Genomic DNA, 19,918 nt, shown 5'->3' with positions numbered 1-19,918 from the left:
CCAGAAAGAATTTGATTTGTGATCTGGGTGTACTGATTCACGCTGATGGAGCCCTTTCTTCAATGTTCTCATTAGATTTACCATGCTGGACAGACTTGCGCTCTGGGCTGTACAACTAGTTTTTCTCTGCATTAATTTCCTTGAGTTGAGCTCAGCCCGGGAGCACCAGATCTTTCCCATGTTGTCGGCTGAGGGGTAAGTGTCCCTCTTCATGTCCTTCCTTCCCATACACATGATGTGGCACTAGATTTCACTCACTTTGTAGCAGGTGTATTTTCATTCACCCAATTTAGAATTTATGGCGTGCGGAAATAGAGCCTCTAGTTGTTTTCACGAGGAAAACTTACCCAATGTGGAAGAGGTAGAAGCAACAAAATTTTTAAAATGCTCACTACTTCTGACATGCTTAGGATGGCAAGAGATGATGTAAACGCTACTCAGAATTAGATTCCCTTTTATAAAACCACTGACGATTTCACTCTGAAGGCATAAAGGAGGGAGCAAGTTAATGATTGTGCTTTTAGGTAAGAAAAACAGGGTGAGGCAAACTCTGCCTTGGAGTTGAAACAGTCATGTCTAAATGGCCTTTCTGGAGCCAAGCACATGCTCTGGCAGTTAACAGTAAGTACACAGTGCTCCCTACACATCAGACACTGTTCTAGGTGCTTCTATGGTCCCGTCTTTTCATCTCAAAACAGCCCTAAGGGAATTGTTATCCTGATTTCATAGACGAGGACACTGTAGGACACAGCAGGTACTCAGATAAATCTTTTGTGAATAAAACCAATAAGCCAAGCCATCATCAATCACTTTGTTCTCTTTCTGCTGTTAATAACGACTCTTTCTTTCCTACTCCTGAACTTCTTTTACAGTTAGTGTTAGAAATTTGGTCTTCAAAACCAGCAGAATCATGTCTACAGGGGTTGAGAGGAACAGGACACTCTAATTAATAGGATTATGGTCTAAATTAAATCATGAGCTCAGAAACTGTTTGGATTTGTGGGCAATCTCAAAAGACCACGACTCCAGAACTCATCTCTCCTCCCAGGGTTGTCTGCCTGTGCCAAAAATATAAATAGGCAAATATGGATGATACCTGTTTTCCTGCGAGAGCATCAGTGGATTAGGAGTTCATGATTAAAACAAATATTTATTAAAGTAAAATAATATGATATTGCTGTTCCTCAGGTCAAAAACTGTCAAATGTCTATAATTTTATATGGTTCAACTTCATAGATTCTGTCGTATTTTAATGCATTGGCTTCAGAGTTTAATTTTCTAGGTGAATGGTAAAGGAGAGGAAACTGGTTAGTGGAAATTAACTAGGTTGGTAGTGTTTTATAGTGTATTTTATTTTTCTTACAGTAAATTGCGTCAAATTTTAATACGTTCTCCTTTACATATTTATTTAACTTCTTTCTTTTGTATATCCTTGTTTGTTTATTGATTTTAAAATTATGTAGATAGGGGATATTCATTCATACATACTCCAAGGAACCTTTGAGGCATTGCTCATTCAAATAGAATATTTCATATTATAATAGTAACGTAGTGTTTCAGCTGCTAAACATGTTTCAATTTATAGACTACGTAAATATCTTTTTAAGGGCACATTTCCAAGGGCACCTGGGTGACTTAATTGGTTAAGTGCTCAACTCTTGACCTCAACTCAGGTCATAATCTCAGGGTCATGAGTTCAAGCCCTGCGCTGGGCTCTGCACTAGATGTGAAACCCGATTAAAAAAAAAAAAAAGAAAAAAAAGAAAAGAGAAAAGGCACATTTCTAGAAATAAATGTACTGTTTTATCACAAAAGGTGGCATTTTCTTTCAGGTTAGTCCCCTACTAAAAAGTGTCTATTAAGTTACTGAGAGGACATTTTCTGACTACAAAATCATAATAACAATTTATCTTTCCACTCCAGAAGTTCTCACAAAATATGAATATGGCCACTTAAAGTAGCCAAAAGCGTGTAATTTCAAGGTCTGTGCCTGATTTGCTCACTCTGAACTCAGATTATTACGACTGAATAGGGGGTTGGTGTCCTTAAATGTGACCAACTGACCACCAACTTAGTGGTATTTGTATGTTTTCAGTACTTCCTCGCTCTGACAATAATCCAAATTCTAAAAGAAGAGTCATATTTCTGAAATGAATGGTCTTCATGAGATATTTTTCTACAGTGCTATATGCTTGTCAAGTGCCCAGAAAAATAATTGCAGAAGTAGGCTTGTTACACAATAATAAACAGAGAGGCCATACATAGCACACTCACCTGCATGAATTCTTTATCCGATTTGGCAAACATTTTTGAATGCACACAAAAAATGAGCCGGCCACTGCATTCCAGATACCGCCCCCCCATCACTATAAGAGACCCCATGCATGACCCAACTCCCTTATGAGGCAGGATGAAACCAGTCCTGTGAGAGCAGAGAAGAAATAAATACTTCTCACTGACAAATCTGAGTCACATTTCTTTTATCCCGCATACTTTATTTTTCAGTCCCTTATACGTTTGCACCCATGTGCCTTGTAACAGTAGGGGTGTGGCAAAGGGAAGTTTGGGTGTCAGTCTTCCATCTGCACATAGAGTCCCCATTCCTCCATAAATTTCAGGAGGTCGGTTTCGTTGTCTTCCGACGGCTTGTCTGGAGCCTGCTCCTCATACAGTCTAGACAAAAGGCCCTCCTCCACGAGCTCCTTGGACTCAGGCTGCTTGCCTCCCTCTGAGCCATGTTCAAAGCTAGGGAAGGACGGTATGCACAGCCTGCCGGTCCGAGGGTCCCAATCCACCAGTGTGGTCGACGGCTCTTCCTCTCGCTCCTCTTCTGTGCCCACGTGCTCCTGCAGCAACTGGTCCAGGTCTCGGAGCTGAGGGGCATACGAGTACAGTGGTGCCTGGGGGCTCACGTCTGCCAAAGCAGCCTGTTGCTCAAAGAACGTTCCTTGTAGGGACACCTTCTCCTGCAAATTGAGCTCAGGGCCGCCAGGCCCCACACAAACGTCTGCAGCTCTGACATCATATTCGTATTCAACAACTGCCTTCTCGGTGGGTATTGCTCTGCCTGGCGACCCTTGCTGGGTTAGGGAAGTGCCCTGGGTGCTTTCCCCAGAGTCACAGGAAATGTCCACCAGATGTGAAGCATACCCTAAGTGTTTCACCTCCATTTCCGCCTGACGCGGCCGCTGGTCCCCGCCGGGCTCATCCCCGTCCGACCCATCGTCGCTTTTTTCCACTACGTGTCTCATATCCTTATGAGAAATTTTAGAATCCTCCAAAATATTGAGGGTGATAAAATTAATCACAATTTTTTCAGCAGGTACAAAGAATCTTTTGTCAAATTCATTTCCATAAATCAAAATCTATAAAGAGAGAAGAGAATGGTTTTCACCTTTTCACTTGAGAAAGACATGAAAAACAGCTGTTAAGTAGAACTTATACTGTCATCAGATAGTTTTAAAGACCTATTCTTACCCACTCATGGAAGTGAAAGTTATTCTTAGAATGAACAGAAAGCCTCATTCATGGAGGCAAGAGACCCAAGACACAAAAAAGGCATTGGAAGTGAAAAGTGGTTCCCTGGGTGAGTGTTTATCTGACCCAAGGATCAGGGTGAGACAGTGCCCTTCCCTCCCTGGCTGAGGGAGTTCAGGGGAATTATTTAATTTCTTGAGTCTCGTTGTTAATTCTGTAAAATCTGGATTTCTGCCACGTGAGAAGTGGTGAGGACCGAGTGAGCTAGTTTTGAAACTGCTTTGTTAATTATGGGTGATGACGTATTTCTTAGTTAGCTATGGTTCCCCAGGTTACCAGCCCTGTGTTGGATATACTCCGGACATGAGATGTGGGCGGGCATGAAAACTGCATGTAAAAAAAGAAATACGCACATGAGTAAGGATGGTTTTACTCATTCCCCGGATACCATTCTAATCACAGTATAATGAGGCCAAAAAGGGAAATTCATCTGCCTGTTTCTGGCAGATAGAGAAGTTCTAAATCGTGTCAGGGAAACTGGTTTGAGATTAAAATTGTGCTGGGGCTATGGGGAAGGTGACTGTTTAGATGGCAAGTCATGAATTATGTGACAATCCTCATTGTCCACCCCATGAAGTGATTCCATTCAACACTACAAAATATGACATTCAGGGGCGCCTGGGTGGCTCCGTGGGTTGAGCGTCCAACTCTTGATTTCGGTTCAGGTCATGATCCCAGGGTTGTGGCATTGAGCCCGATGTTGGGCTCTGCACTGAGCTTGGAGCCTGCTTAAGGTCCCCCCACCTCTCTCCCTCTGCCCCTCCCCGACTCGCTTGAATGCAAGCGCGCGCGCTCTCTGTCTCTCTTAAAAAAAAAAAGACAAAATACGACATTCAGCCTCATTCCTTTACAAAATTTTGGTTCCAGAAAGCCACTTGTGATCAATTCCCTTATGAATTTTCCTCCCAGGAAAGGTCTCCCTGTGCCATTAGGAAGCTAGCTCTAAAGCCTAAAAGCAGGCAGAATAATAGAAACGTTTAAATGCCAAACTAACAGCTTGCATTGCGTACATGGATGCATTGTGCATATGTGAACATATATTTTAACAACAGGCAAAGAACCCATTTTATCATTGAAATATGCCCAGCCCTTCAGAACCCTTCAGTGCGCAGTCCAGAAGCATAAGGTTTACTCCTTCTTCTTCTATTTTCCTGCTCTCCTTGCTGTGAATGATTGTCCTGGCCATTTTCCTCCTATGTTTTCCACTCCATGCCTGTCTCTGGCCCTACATCCCACCCTCCTCTTTTAGACTCTCCCCTTGGCTCCCCTGGACAACTGCCACAGTCTCCTAGCTGCTCTTCTTGTTTCTAGTCTTACTCCCTCCAAAGCTGTCTGAGACCCACCATCCAGTTGGATCTAAAACCCGATATTGACCATGAAGCTTCCTACTCAAAACCCCACAGAGATTTCTCCTTGCCAACAGAATGTAAAATCGAAGCCTCTTAGGATAACGTCCCGATTCTCCTGTCCCCTGGCCCTAACACCCCCTCTCCACTTTCACTTCTGTAGCTCCTCATCAGCAACTGTATGGTTCAGCAAGACCATGTGGTTTTCCAAACATCTGCTCACCTTGGTCCCTGCTGGTTTCTCTGCCAGCAGTAGGTGCCCTCTTACTCCCCTTTCATAACAAAGGCAGGGCATAAAGCTTCTCCTGGACCCCAATGTGGGGTTCAGTGCCCTGCCTGTGTCCCCAGAGTCCTCAGTGCCTGCTTTCATCTTAACCTTCACATATCATTTTGAAATTCGAGTCCTCAGCTGAACTTGAACGTCTGGAAGGGCATAGATCGTGACTTAATTTATTTGTGTACCTCAAGACCCGGTCTAATCTGCTCATTAAACCTAAAATCTTTGTCAAAGCTGAGGAATCTTTCTCTTTCGTTATGTTAGTGAGTTAACCTAGTGCCAAAGTGTTTCTTTTTTAATTAATTAACTCTTTAAACTCACCCTGCTTATCAAAGGAATGTGTCTGTTCTAGAGCCTCATTTTCTACTCTGCTGAAAGTGAGTGGTTATAATGACTCCTGCCACACTGAGCACTCACCAAATTTGCTGGGTGTTTCTCTTTGCCAACATGGATATATCTGTACATGGAGTAGCCCATCACAGAAAAAATAAACACGGCAACAGATATGGGCAAAACATACCAGAAGATGATTTTCACCTTCAATGCTGATGTTTGATCTGTAAAAAAAAAGAAGAGGGATAGATAGTTGGGATGCGGTATGGTGGGAAAACATTGGCAATGTCATGAGGCTTTGGGCCAGTTACTTACACTTAGGAATTCAGTCTTATTTATTAATTGAGAAGCTTGAACTAAACGTGATAAGGGGTTTCAGAATTCTTACTCTTTGACAATAGCTGGTCTTAGGGAATCATCTGGACTTACGGATGCCTTAACAACCCCATCAGCAGACATTCCAACATTTTATGTCTGGCTATGAGATTGATGCTGGGTCTTATATATCTGAAGCTAAGTGTGTCTAACATTCAGACAACTCATACGCTTTAAGCCAACCCACAAAACCCTCTTGATAGGATCCCATTAAGCTGCCCCACTTTTCCATGTACTCATTGGACTCAATCTTTTCCATAGACTCAGCAGAAGACAGGAATGTATGGCATCACCTTGTGTGTTATTAATAGAACCATCCTCAAGTGGGTTGGCTAGACTTTCTGGGTAGGGAGCTTGGGATGTGTGTAGGGAGGTGGCTGAGCTGGTGTGTGTGAGGATGGGCAGTTACTCCTTTCCAGGTCCTGTTGCACTGTCGGTTCATGATGGATGAAAGTCCATAGGGGACTGGAAAGACCTGGTGAATAGCTTTTGAGAAAGCAGTCCTGGCCCACCATCAATCAGACTATACAGTTGTGAATAGGGCTTATTGTGACTCACTTATATTTGTTGCACTCCTGTAGAATACTAGAAATTGTGATGGATATTTTTCTGTCCCCATTTGGCTAATCCATGGTACCCAGCTCTTTGGTGAGATATTCTAGATGTTTCTGTGAAGGCATTTTTAGATGATATTAGCATTTAAATTAATAGACTTGAGTAAAGCAGATTAATTGTAAAGATGAAATCTTTATAATGTGGGTGGGCCTTATCCAATCAGTTGAAGGCTTTAATAGAAAAAGTAGTGACTATCTCAAGAAAGAGAGAATTCTTTCAGCAGATTACCTTCAGACAAGAACTATAACATCAACTCTTTCCTGGCTATCCAGCCTGCTGGATTGCCCAACATATTTTGAGCTTATCTGCCTCTACAATCATGTGAGCCAACTCCCTAAAGTAAATGTCTCCATATATATATATATATATATATATATGAGAGAGAGAGAAAGAGAGATGGGTTCTGATTAATAAAATCAGTGTCATAGGAGCTCTCTAATCTATACAGATGTTTGGATACTCTTGATGCCTAGGCCTGAGACAAAGTAGCAAAGTCACAATCCAGTTAAATACCTAGTTAAAGATTGGAAATAGAAGTGTCATGGACAATGAGGGTGGTTGACAATAGCCAGTGGGAAAAGTCTAGGACCAGGTGTCCAAATGCAGGCTCTTCCACCCCAAACAATTCCTGACGAGCACATCTGTCCTCAGGTTCCACATAGAAAGGTGCCAACAGCACAGCGCAGATGTTCAGGTAACCAAGCGTTACCTGCCCCTACATCAGACTACAATTCAGTCTAGCCCTCTTAATACCACCTCTGGTCTCGGGACTGAACTTGCCCGAATTGAAAACCGCCATGACGACGTTGACGGATGGCACTTAGTATGTAACAGCACATGTTTGCCACAAAAAAACTAATAAAATGTGTCTATATTTTAGGGATTGGGGGACTGTGGAGAGCAGAAATATTTCTCAAAGAACAGTCCCCAAAGAGGTAGTATGGCTGGGATACCATGGAAAGGTCGGAACCTGAAATGATGCCTCCTTATTTTGTGACCTTTCTCAGACTAGTGAGACAGGTGGTTCCACCTGTTCCCGGGAAGGATTTAATTGAACCTGTACTTGGAGCTGCTCTCAATCTGCCAAGTGCTCAAATGATCTCCACTGGAAATGCATCCCTACCTCCTGGCCACTGATCAAGCTCTTCGTAAACGGAGCGCTTTTTCCAAATACAAAGATGATCTCTTCAATCTGCTTTGTTTTGCCTTTTGCTTGCTTAGCATTTCCGTTTTATTGGCCACACGGCAGAGCCCCCTTCATTTTAAAGGGGAAGGTATGGTAAGGATAGAGATTCAAAAATAAAGCCTTTCACTTTTGATATGTACTCACAAAATCCCCTTTTTATTCCTTGGGACAGTTTCATCTTGCAATGCGGGTGGTGGGAGGGAGGATGGAAGCGGGGCTCCTGTCACCATTGTGATCCCAGAGCTGGCGATGGGACCGGGTTGGGGGAAGAGGTGTGGCACTTGTCGTAGGCCAGCATGTTTGGAAGGAGGAAATGGAAGAATAATGGGTGAAGAGACATTCGATGAGGGTAAACTTGAGGGTTTATTTTCAACGTTCAGGCTTTGAGTTCAAGCTCCTCACAACTGTGGGGAGGAACAAGTAGACAAACACCTCGCTCTGAACTCTGTGTCTCCTTACGGGAATGAGAATCTTCAGGCAAGTTCAGAAAACAGGAGGAGAAGACAAGAGGAAGGAGAGAGAGGCAATGGCGGGGGGAGTAACTGCTGATCTGCTGACCCCAGACCCTCCTGCAGCCAGTGAGTGACATCTGAATACAACTTGCAGAGCCTGTCATCTGCATTCCCGAGGGAGAGCAACAACTGCTGTCTTCAAGTGTTTCTAGGATAATGTTTTGTTTCTAGCAGTGCAATTTGATGTTGAAGACCACAGAACTTCTATTGACAAAAGTGATTACAATTAAAAAAGAATAGACATGCGTAAAAATTCTCAATTGTTATTTTCCCACGGAAGAGGCTTGTTGGCATTGGACACCAAGGGACGGGTGCTGAGAGTTCCCCAGGGGGAGCAAACACACCCTTCACGTTAGCCAAGTTCAATGGCCAAGTTTCAATTCCAGGCTGCTCCACGCATTTCTGGTGATGGTTGTTTCTGCCTCTGCCTCAACTTGTTTCTGGTAGACATGGGTTTGTCAAAATCTTGTTTAGAACTGCCATCCTTCTTCTACTTTGATCAGATCTCCTTCGCAGACCAGCTGAGATTTTTTTAAGCTTACCTTTCTGAGTACGGACACACTGCTTCTCAGAAGGCTGAGCAAGGCGAGGGGGCCCTGGGACAAAGGTCTCCACACGCACGCAGTACAGGGTGTCTGGCTCCAGCCAGCTGAGCACCAGCGTGCGGTTGGTCACACACTGGGACCACTAGGGCAGAGGATTGCAAACAGCAGTTAGTGCCACAGAATCCCAGCACCATCCCAGGCAGATAGCTTTAGAAGGAAATAAAACGCTAAGATACCCCTAAATCCTTTGTAATCACTACAAGCTTTTCTTCCGCAACAGTTTTAAAACATCCCTTTCCTTGAGCTCGGCAGAGCATGATCAGGAAATGGACCCATTCTGGGAACAATTCTAAATAATAACACATGGATGGATTTCTTAATCTGCCTTGTCCCATGTTCTTGCTGACATCTTTTTTCTTGCGTGGAATGTGACCGACAGATGTTATGCAAGTAAAAGCTCTCCATCAAAGTGACGTGGACAGTGGTTCTCCATCTAATAGCAACATCAGATCCCATTAACAGAGACTCTGTAAGGGAAACCTGAAGGAAGTTCTCGAGTTTTCTACGTATTGGCTTCAACTGCTTCTTGTATGGCATCTCTTTTGAATATCGTATCTTCTCAGGTTCACATGCGTCAGGCTGCCTGTTCCAGCACTAGCTGCAAAAAGTAATGCCGATGGTATGTCCCCATTCCAGGCTTACCGTTCTATTAGACTTAGCATTATATACGGACACGTTGTACTTCAGGTTAGAGTAAATTTGTTGCATGGAAATAGAACTTTCTTCTGGATTTCTCTTCCACTTCTCTGGAGCCGTCAGAACAATAGAAATGGATTTCTCATCTGTAGATAAAGCAACTTCTGGTGGGCCAATTTGTGCTTAAAGGGGAGGGGAGAGGGAATGATCATGTTCAGAGGTAGAAATCTCCGTGGATAAAACTACAATATAATCCTACGGGGATGAAAGCCCTACAGCCCGCCTCTTAGTTGAGATGCCTCAGAATGCTCTAAGGTGGGCCCAAGTTACGCTACATCTTGAAACGATCCCTTCACACACCCTGACACAATTTTAAAACAGAACATTCAAGTGTTGTATTTACCTAGTTCCTAGTCACATGGGTAAACAGATGGAAAATAGAATTAAAAGTGTTTACGGCACTCCTATGACATCAAATGAAAAGTTGGTGATAAATTGCATTAATACGAACTGTAAGTGGTGAAAATCAGACATGGAGGAACGAACCACTATTAAAAGACCTCTGAAGAAGCACCTGGGGGGCTCAGTCAGTTGATGCCTTGATTTTGGCTCAGGTCACGATCTCATAGTTTGTGAGACAGAGCCCTGTATCAGGCTCAGCACTGACAGCGGGGAGCCTGCTTGGGATTCTCTCTCTCCCTCTCCCTCTGCCCCTCTCCCGCCCATTCTCTCTCCTCTCTCTCTGTCTCTTTCTCTCTCAAAATAAATAAATAAACTTAAAAAAAGACCTTTGAAGATGTGATTGGAATGACCTATAACAGAGGATTCTCAAACTTTTGCCACAAAAGTCCATACAGGAAATGTTTTAGGCTTTACAAGCCCTATGACCTTTGTTGCAATTATTACTTACATAAATGTAAAAATCATTCTAAGTTATTGGTCTGTAGAAAACTGGAAAGGTGGTAGTGCTTCATTTGGTCTGAGGGCATAGTTTGCTGACTTCTGATCTAGAAGGACACCAGAGGACAGGCTCTGGCCCCAGGACTTGAGGGACACTTATAAATTTCATGATGTCAGCTCTGAGTGGGTCCTCTACACCTGAGTCAGCCACAGAATAGGAGATGGGAAAATTTAAAAAGCAAATATCAGGATGATGCTGCTTTAATTCTGAGTTACACCTACAAATTATATCATCACACTACCAAGTGTCTAACAAAAAGAGACTTAGTTTGGTAATCAGAGCACCTTGAATCAATCTTGTGGACTTAACGCCATGGTTTATAAACCCACAGCAATTAAAAAAAAATCTGTCAGTTCCTCAAATTTCATAGTCCCCACTAAATAACCAAACAAAATTGAACTTGGATAATATTGTCATCTAGTGTTAATTTTGGACCTGGGAGAGATCCTAGTGATGACTCAACCAAGCTTCTCATTCTATAGATGAAACTGCGATCCAGCGAGATGAAGCCCCTTGGGCTGGTCATTCTTGGAGCTGAGGGACAGAATGAGAACAGAGCCATGCAGAGCACTGGTCTTGGGCGAGGCTGTCTATGAGTCTAAGACTGTATACTCGACGGTCAGATGAATTTGATATTATACGTGTTTATAGACAATTGTGTTACTTACTCTCTAAGAATGGATAGAATCGTCCGGTTTCTGCCCATTTGGAACAATTCGTTTCCCAAATGGCCTTAACTTTGGCATAATATTGATGTTCATAATCGGAAGTTTCCACAGAGAGATCACAGCAGGTCCTATTGATATTTCTACATTCGGATTTATTCAGCCATTTTTTTTGCCCATATCTGCTGAGAAAGAAACTGAATTAATAACGAGGTGCCCTCTGTGCTTTACAATAGAGGGGAAAAAAACAGTCCTTATGCAGAACTGAATGGAAGTTAAGGCCTTCTCTGCAGAACAACAAATGTGCCTGTCATTGAGATAAAAAGGAATCCACATTTGCTGCTGGCAATTTTTTTCATGAGCTGTCAGGAACATGAGTCAGAGTTTCTGCAAGCACCTTTCTTTTCTGTGAATTATAATGTGGATCGTACATTTTGAAAGCATGTATTTTATTATTATTCTTGGGCTACAGTAAAAATTCTACGTATTGTGTGATCAATTCTTCTAGTAATTATCCACGTAAGTTTTTAGTCCGCCATGCCTACAAAGGTCAATTTGATGGGTTGTTTTAAGAAAAATTAGTCATTTTTTTTCTTGGAAGAAAAATTACCTTGACATTCTCATAAAACTTAAAAATCTACTTGCTATCAAGGGTTCTAGGGAAAATTCACTAGGTAGAAGTGTATGCCACAGTAATTACAGTGATGATGACGACAGTGACTAGGCTGTTTATATTATTTCTCCTTTCCTTTGTTGAAAACACAAAACCCATAGCAAGGAGGGAGGGGGAAATACTTTTAGAACTTTTCAGGGGGGGGAGACTGAGGGATAGAGAGATTAAGTGACGCCGGATGAGCCAGTGTGAGAGACCGGGTTGCATGGGAGGCAATGAAGGGATTAATGCAGGTGTGTTGGGGTTCTAGAAAGCTAACTGGTGTAGCATGGAGAATGCAGTGGGTTAGGAGTGGCAGCCTGGGGAGCAGGTGAGAGGATACTGCAGTGGTCCAGGTGAAAGATGTAGGTGGCTTGGACAAGGAGAGTGGTGGCAGAAGAAAGGACAGGACAAAAGGAAGAAATGTTGGGAGCCAAGACTTGGTAATTGAGGTGAGCAGGTGAGAGATGAGGGAGATAACGATGTTCAGGATGATGTTTCTTTTCTGTCTGGGACAGTGGTCATGTTTGCCAAGATAAGCAATGCCAAAGAATGGGTTTGGGAAATGTGGAGGACGGATGGGAGGAAGGAAAGGTAACAAGTTGTGTTTCTGCCATGTTGAACTTCAGGTATGTGAAAGCCATCCAGATGCAGATGCCCAGTAGGCCCTGGGGCTCAGCAAAGGGGTGGGAGTGGGAGGCAGTGATTTTGAAACCAATGGCACAAAACTGCTCATTGAAGGCACAGGCACGAATGAAATTATCATGGAGACAAAGCAAAGCCTAGGATAAAATTCCAGGCTCATCAGGGTTTAAAGGTTGGATACAAAGTACTGTTGGAAATAGCAGCTAAAGAGGCAGAAGGAGAAAGAGAGATCACAGAAGTCAAGACAAGAGTATGTCTTGAGAACAAGGAAATGTCAACTTTATTAAGTGTTGACAAAGTTTAAGGGTATCCTCTCTTTTCAGAATATGGCAACAGATTCGTGAAAGCAAATGTCTCCTGTTTCATAAAGTACCATACATTCCAGAAGGCACTAGAAATACAGGTAAGATCCTGTTGACCAACTTCTCCATCAAGTGGTTACCATTGCCTAAGGGGTTTCAAAACTTTTTGTGGCTGTGAGCCACAAAAAGAAATCTGTTTTATGGGGCACCTGGATGGCTCAGTCACTTAAACATCTGACTCTTGATTTCAGCTCAGGTCATGATCTGACAGTTCATGGGATTGTGTCCTGCGTCCGGCCCTGTGCTGACAGTGCGGAGCCTGCTTGGGATTCTCTCTCTCCCTCTCTCTCTCTGCCCCTCCCCTGCAGGTGCACACTCTTTCTCTCTCTCTCGCTTTCCGAAAATAAGTAAAGAAATATTAAAAAAAATTTTTTACACTGGGACCCGGCTCCCATAAGCACACATATATTTAACATACTAGAAACAAAGGTTTTATAAGATAATATTTAAACTTGACTACATGCCATGAATTCCGTTATTTTCCACTCCAATCCTGTTCACGCCATTCCAGTCCCTTCTATAAAGATAATGCTAGTTATATCCCTCAACATTGATTTCATGGTCCATCAACAAGTCTTGACTTATGTGTGGTTTGAAAAATACTGCCATCACTGATTTGATGCTCTCTCCTCAAACTTCCTTATTCTGCCAAGGGCAGGGCAACTTCCCATGACAGAGGTGGGTGGAGGAGAAAATACTCTTTCCCGGATTCTGGACAGTATGCTTTGTAAGTCTTACAAACTGATAGACCTCAACTATTCAATGAGTACTCCAGTAATGATGTTTATGCAGGGCAGAAAGTCCTCTGGAGCCCTCAGTGGTCTCTGACTGGTTTCTAGTAATGGCAGTTAAGTGCTTATTAAGTGCTGGGACCCATGCTTAGGATTTGCATGCTTTATCTCATTTAATTATCCTAATGACCCTAGCAGGTAGGTGCCATTATTTTCACCCTCTTGTACAGATGAGGAAACTGAGGCCCATGGAGACAAATTCATATGACTAATAACAGGCGTATCTGGGATTTGAACCACTCTTCCCTAATGCCAAAGCTCGTGCTTTTAGAACTACATATTTTTTCGGCATTAAATTCTTTTGGCAGATGTAATTTAAACTTTTGTTAAAATTTCATCTTTTACTTGGAAACAAGCTTCACTCCAAAGGGTAAAAAGCATAATATGTAACTTGCCCAAGGATACCTGGGTAGGTCCATAGGCTAGCTACAAACCACGGACTGTTGACCGTGCTGCTGCGCTTGGGAGCCTTGTCGGTGACATATGCTACTCTGTATTCTTGTCATCTCACACGTGCACGGGCATGTAAGGCCTCTAACATGGCAAGTTTCTTTTAAAATACTCACTTCTGAAAGTTGTACCATCTAAACTATTTGCTCTCCCAGAGCAGTGATGACTCTGCCTCTTTTCTCGTTATCCTTTTCTGAATCAAAGGAACATGTAAAGGACAGAGCAAGCTCTTTGCTCCACCTAATAGAAAAGGAGGCCAGGGCATAGTCAAGAGCCATTTCTCTTTGCAGGATGATGTCTTCTTTGCTAAAACACCAGCTTCCAGAGAAACTCCTTGAACATGAAAGTGAGATTCTGGATAAATGAGGTCATTGTGAATAGCAGCTGAAATATTTCACTGCCTTTAGTGGCCAGAGTTTTTTTTTTCAAAGACAAAAATGGCTTTCTTTCTTTTCAAATGAGGTATTTTTTAACTCAATCAGAAAAATATAATCAAGAGAGAGAAAGAAATAACCCTAAAACCTATTAGGCCAAAAGCAGTTGGCAAACCTGATTCTGGACGTCTCATGCTTCTCTATACACACGGGAATGATTATATGACTGCACACAGAGGCAATAACTAGATTATACCACGCATATCATTTTAATCAAAGCTGTAAATTTAACTTGATTTGAACTTGAATAGAAAAAAATTGAAGCGAAAGTAAAGGAATTGCTGTGGTTCATGTGTTTCATCACCACAAGAGATACTAGTTCCTAAAAGATATTTTAAAATAAGAAAATAGTTTATGAAAAATATTGGGAGTTTAGTTATTAAGATAATGAAATATTTTCAGTTTAGATCACATTTAACGGCTTCCTGCTATGAAAGTCTGTACATTTAAAGTTTTCCCCTACCTCCTAAAGTTCCATAAGCACATTTCCCATCACTGTTTAGTCTTAGCTCTTCACTCAGATGGTTTCGGTGTGTTTACCACTCTTTTCACAGTGACAAATAATGTTGTCAGTACTAAATTCTTCATCCAGGTTCATCTTTATCTCTATCGGACAGATATCATCTTTAGTGAGTGGTTTTCTCCCCCTCAAGAAGGTCTCAAGGGAGTACCATCCTGAGATTTCTCACTTGCTTGAAAATACATCTGGTGAACTTGACAAGAATCCCAGATCACATCTATTTCTCCCTTAGAAGATGTATCGCTGTCTTCTGTCGAGTTTTGCCAGACGGAAATCACCCCACTCCCCCTGTTCCGTCCCACTTGTGTCCCACTCTTGCTATGATCATCATAAAGTACTTCATTTTCTTAAAGTTCAATAACCTCACCAGGATATGTCTTCCAATGCTTTTATTACATTTTCCTAGACAGAGCATGCATTTATGATGTGTAATTCCAGACAGTAATTATCACTTTTCAATTATTCCTATCAGTTAGCTATAGGTTTTTCATCTCTGTAACATTTTTATTTTCCATCTTTTCCCTAAGTTCTGCCCACTTGCCTTAAAAAAAAATCTTCCTTTTGTTTTAGAATCTCTTCTTTGTTTGCTTTTTCCTTCCTCCTTTCCCTTCTCCCTTCCCTTCCCTTCCCTTCTCTTCCCTTCTCTTCCCTTCTCTTCCCTTCCCTTCCCTTCCCTTCCCTTCCCTTCCCTTCCTTTCCCTTCCCTCCCCTTCCTTCCTTTTTCCTCCCTCCCTCCCTTTCTCTATCCTCCTTCCTTCCTCCTTCCCTCTCTTCCTTCCTTCCTTCTTCCCTCCCTCCTTCCCTTTCTCTATCTTCCTTCCTTCCTTCCTTCCTTCCTTCCTTTCTGACTTACCATTAGGGATCATGTTATGTATGATTCAAACTATGAACACTTATTTGTCTGAATTTTTCTCCTTTTTCCATAAGAAAGCTTTTCAGGATCTTTTCACTGTTGTCATCTCCCTCTCCCTCTTCTTCTCCTCTTCCTCCTCCTCCTCTTTCTTCTTTTTGTCTTTCTCCTTTGCCAATAATTATGGAGAAATGCTGTGTCAGGTTCTGTGGGACTATTACTCTTTGAACAGGGCCAGCTATTTACTGAATATTAAGTGAATGGGTATAGGAGTGTGGGAAGTCAGACACCTGTTCTCTAAATCAGATCATTCCCTTTGCTGGAGAGCCTGCTCACCCTCAAGTTTTGGAATTACAGGAGGCTGATGTGCCCCATGGCACATCAGTAAGTCACGGTCCCCCTAGGCTGCCTCCCAGCCATCGTCACCTCCCCTCCCTCCTGCACCCACCTCACTAGGGTGACTGGGCCTACACAGTGGATATGTCATTTGAATCCCTTTCAGCTCCTCTGTCTCTGACATTCTGTGGCACTAACTGGGGCTCATGGGGACACTTCCTCAATTTCTGGTGGTGGAAATCCTTAGATTCCACATCCTAAGACTGTTAGGTAAGCCTCTTAGTACTATGACATTGATTCTTGTATAAAATTATTTTCTACTGTTGAAGTTCAAGAAGATTAGACACTGTCAGTGTCTGTGGTTGTTTTCCTTCAGATTTCACAGTATTTGGCTTATATCCTTCAGAGTTTATGGCTTGGGGTTTGGCCATTTCCTCTGTTTCTTTGAAGATGGACATAGTCTATCTGTTTTGCATTCTTTCTCGCTTTCAATGACTTTTGAGGGAGGGATACAACGTGAAAATGTCCGTCGCACTACTATTTTTAATAGGAAGAGCTGGTGGCACAGAATTCTGCACTCAGTTTCACTTAAAATTGTCTGTTAGTAACAGTAAGTTTAGACATTTCAGAGATGATGGATTTCCTTGTTTGCTCAGCTGCAGAATAACATTTTGACCAACTTCTCTCCTCCATTTAAGTAACTTTCCCTCGCCTAAGCACCCAGTGCTTCTGTCTCCACAAAGAAGTGTTTTTCTTTTTTTAAAAAAAAATTTTAATGTTTATTAATTTTTGACAGAGAGAGAGAGACAGAGCATGAGCGGGGGAGGGGCAGCGAGAGAGGGAGACGCAGAATCCGAAGCGGGCTCCAGGCTCTGAGCCGTCAGCCCAGAGCCCGACGCGGGGCTCGAACTCACAGACCGCGAGATCATGACCTGAGCCGAAGTCGGACGCTCAACCGACTGAGCCACCCAGGCGCCCCAAAGAAGTGTTTACCTAATTTAATCTAGCAGAACGTCCCAAGAGAATTTAGTATGAAATATCTAAAACTTTTCTTTTTTCCAAATGCATACTTAATACAACAGACGGTTTATCTTTGCACAACTAATAGGTGCCTGAGTCTTATGTGTATAAACTATCAAAAAGGAAAAGAACTAACTTACATGAAATACTGCACAGTGTAAGTAAGTTCAGCTTCTTGTAGACCCTCTGGCGGACTCCACTGTAGGATATTCCTCATGTTTATGGAAAAGAAGGTGATATTCGTAGGCTTAGGTAAACCACCAGAGACGCAGGGAACTGCAAGAGGAGAGAAGAGCTGAGGTCTTAATGGAGAAAAAAGAAAACGAAGTCCCTGTAGTAGATGGTCTTCAGACATGGCCCCCACAAGCCACACCTTCTGGGCCTCGTGTCCTGTGTATTTCCTCCCAAACCTGAGCTGACCCCATGGCTCACTTCAACCAACAGAACGTGACGGAAATAAGTCCAGGACTGAGGCTTAAGAAGGTCTGGCAGCTTCTACCTTTGCCCTTTGGAACGTCCTGAGCTGCCATGTAAAAAGCTGGGCTACTCTGCTGGAGAAATCACATGAAGAGGCCACACAAAGAGGGAAGCATTCCGTGGTCCCAGCTGGGCCCACCTTTCCAACCAGGGGGCCAGAAGGAAGCCACCACGGACGTTCTAGCCCCATCTGCCGTAGACTGAAGCTGCATGAGAGACTCCAAATAAGACCAGCAGAAGAACCAGTTAACCCTCAGATTTGTGAGAAATAATAAACTGATTGTTTTAAACTACTGAATTTTGGGGTGGTTTGTTGTGCACCAGCAGAAAACTGAAACAATTCATTTGTTAGATACAGAAAGAAAACTTAGGATGGATGGCCCTGACAGGTTCGAGTTTTGGAGGTTGGCGTTAGGGGCAGCTTTGCTAAAGTATGGAATAAAGCCATAATTAGAAAATAAAGCAGTGAAAGAAGACAATGCATTGAATTAAATGCTGAAATTTTCACATAACTGTGCTCTAAGAAAACTATGCTAGAGGATTCCCTTGTAGAAGTTCTTTGTAGAGAAATTATAAAGAATTGAGTCACTCCCAACAAGTTCGAAAAGGATGAAAGGCAAGTGGAGAGTAGTTTCTTATAAAAGGATAGTCTTCCATACGACAAATAAAACGAGGATGATCCTGGAATTAAAATAAATTAAAAAGATCACTGGTAACAGGTAAGAATCGAAATATTAATTTAAAATATTGGAGAGGCTCCTGGGTGGCTCAGTAAGTTAAGCGTCTGACTCTTGATTTCGACTCAGGTTGTGACCTCACGTTTCGTGAGATTGAGCTTCGCACTGGGCTCTGCACTGACCCTGTTTGTATGCACTCTCTCGCTCTCCCAAAATAAATAAACAAATTTTTAAAATTCAGTAAAATAAGGTATTGAAGAGATCACAAAGTCCTGGGTAATAAACAGTCAGATTTTATAAACAACATATCTTATTAGAAATACACATTTTAGTCATGGAACTTGGAGAGTAACAAATTTTGACCCTTCAATCCAACCTTAGGAAATGAAATTTAGCCTACTCACCAAAGACTGGTCAATTCTTAGCTAAAGTCTCATAATTCTTGTGTAAATTTGCTGGGACTAATTTGGAGAAGGAAATTAGCTTTATCCTGAGGGTAATCATTGGTTAAGATTAGGACTATGCAACATATTATAACTCCACAAACCAAATGAAAAGAAAAAAAAATTCTTCAGAGTTAAATTTTGTCATAGAACCCGGTTTCTAAGCCAAAATAAGCTCTTTAACCGTGTAGCAGAGTAACCAAAATATAGGTGGTTGAGTATGTGTTTGGGTGTACGTGCATATGCTATATACACATATATGCACAATGGCTCCTACTTTTAACCCTGATCATTTTTTTAAATATCTGTTTTATTTTTAAGAAGAAAGTTAAATACTCAAAGAGAAGCCCTATCAGCTGATTACTGTGTGGGTTTGAGTCTGGTAGGAGTAGAGAGGATCTCAAAAAACACAGCCTACTCAATGTCGTCTTTGATTTCTAACCTTTTAACTCTTTGGAACCACTGTGTTTCAACTGGTATTGGCTTTTTTTTTTTCCTGGAGATTATAGGCCGTGAATAATTATCAGTGATTTCGTACTGCTCTGTGCTGTCAATAGGTTCTGATTTTTAATCAGATTTTGGGGGATGAAACAGAGAACATGGAGAGGCAGTACCAGGAAATATAGTACTTTTCAACCCTTCAGAAGTGAGGAACACTTTTAACATAAAAAGCTCCAAAGGGTCTTTTCAGATCTAAAACCTGGAGTTCTATATGTTTATATGACACATACATGTGAAGAGTGGTTAGCATCTTGTAAGAACTAAACTTAAAATAGACCGTGTGTTATAATATCACAGATGGAAAATATTACCAAAACGTGACTTCACAGAACTAACTGATAAGAAACTACAGTATTTGGTTTGTGGCAACTTGAGTTTGGAGATATAAAACACAAGTTATACTAGATATTATAGTCTGGGCACATGTCTCCGTGTTTAATCTATACAAATCTTTATCTTCAACAACACTGATTTCTGTTCATCTTTATTTTTAAATGTATTTTTAAGTTTTTTTTAATGCTTATTTATTTTTGAGAGAGAGACACACACACACAGAGTGCAAACAGGGGAGGGGCAGAGAGAGAGGGAGACACAGAATGCGAAGCAGGCTCAGCACAGAGCCTGACGTGGGGCTCAAACTCATGAACCGTGAGATCATGCCCTGAACTGAAGTTGGACACAACCGACTGAGACATGTGCAGTTGTTCATCCT

The 19,918-nt window shown here is 42.1% G+C and overlaps 1 protein-coding gene across 6 annotated transcripts in view; it reads right to left on the bottom strand.

Annotated features, from left to right (window-relative positions):
* Nucleotides 1–2,474: 2,474 nt before the first annotated feature.
* Nucleotides 2,475–19,918, bottom strand: part of IL20RA (interleukin 20 receptor subunit alpha) — a 35,784-nt gene continuing 18,340 nt past the window's right edge. For 2 of the 6 annotated variants that reach the window (XM_053222198.1, XM_053222201.1), the window contains exons 2-7: nucleotides 17,249–17,384; nucleotides 11,052–11,233; nucleotides 9,429–9,604; nucleotides 8,724–8,868; nucleotides 5,578–5,717; nucleotides 2,475–3,365 (exon numbers count right to left, since the gene is read on the bottom strand). In XM_053222198.1, coding sequence (XP_053078173.1) covers nucleotides 2,571–3,365; nucleotides 5,578–5,717; nucleotides 8,724–8,868; nucleotides 9,429–9,604; nucleotides 11,052–11,233; nucleotides 17,249–17,384 — 1,574 coding nt within the window. In that variant the 3' untranslated portion in view covers nucleotides 2,475–2,570. Of the gene's footprint in view, nucleotides 3,366–5,577; nucleotides 5,718–8,723; nucleotides 8,869–9,428; nucleotides 9,605–11,051; nucleotides 11,234–14,845; nucleotides 14,884–17,248; nucleotides 17,385–19,918 lie in introns of those variants that run through there. The other 4 variants (XM_053222199.1, XM_027056787.2, XM_027056790.2 and 1 more) reach the window with 4 other exon arrangements.

Source organism: Acinonyx jubatus, chromosome B2, assembly GCF_027475565.1.
Source record: "Acinonyx jubatus isolate Ajub_Pintada_27869175 chromosome B2, VMU_Ajub_asm_v1.0, whole genome shotgun sequence".
In the NCBI taxonomy this organism is placed as follows: domain Eukaryota; kingdom Metazoa; phylum Chordata; class Mammalia; order Carnivora; family Felidae; genus Acinonyx; species Acinonyx jubatus.
Note: the sequence above shows the minus strand (reverse complement) of the source record. Positions and strands in the feature narration are given on the sequence as shown.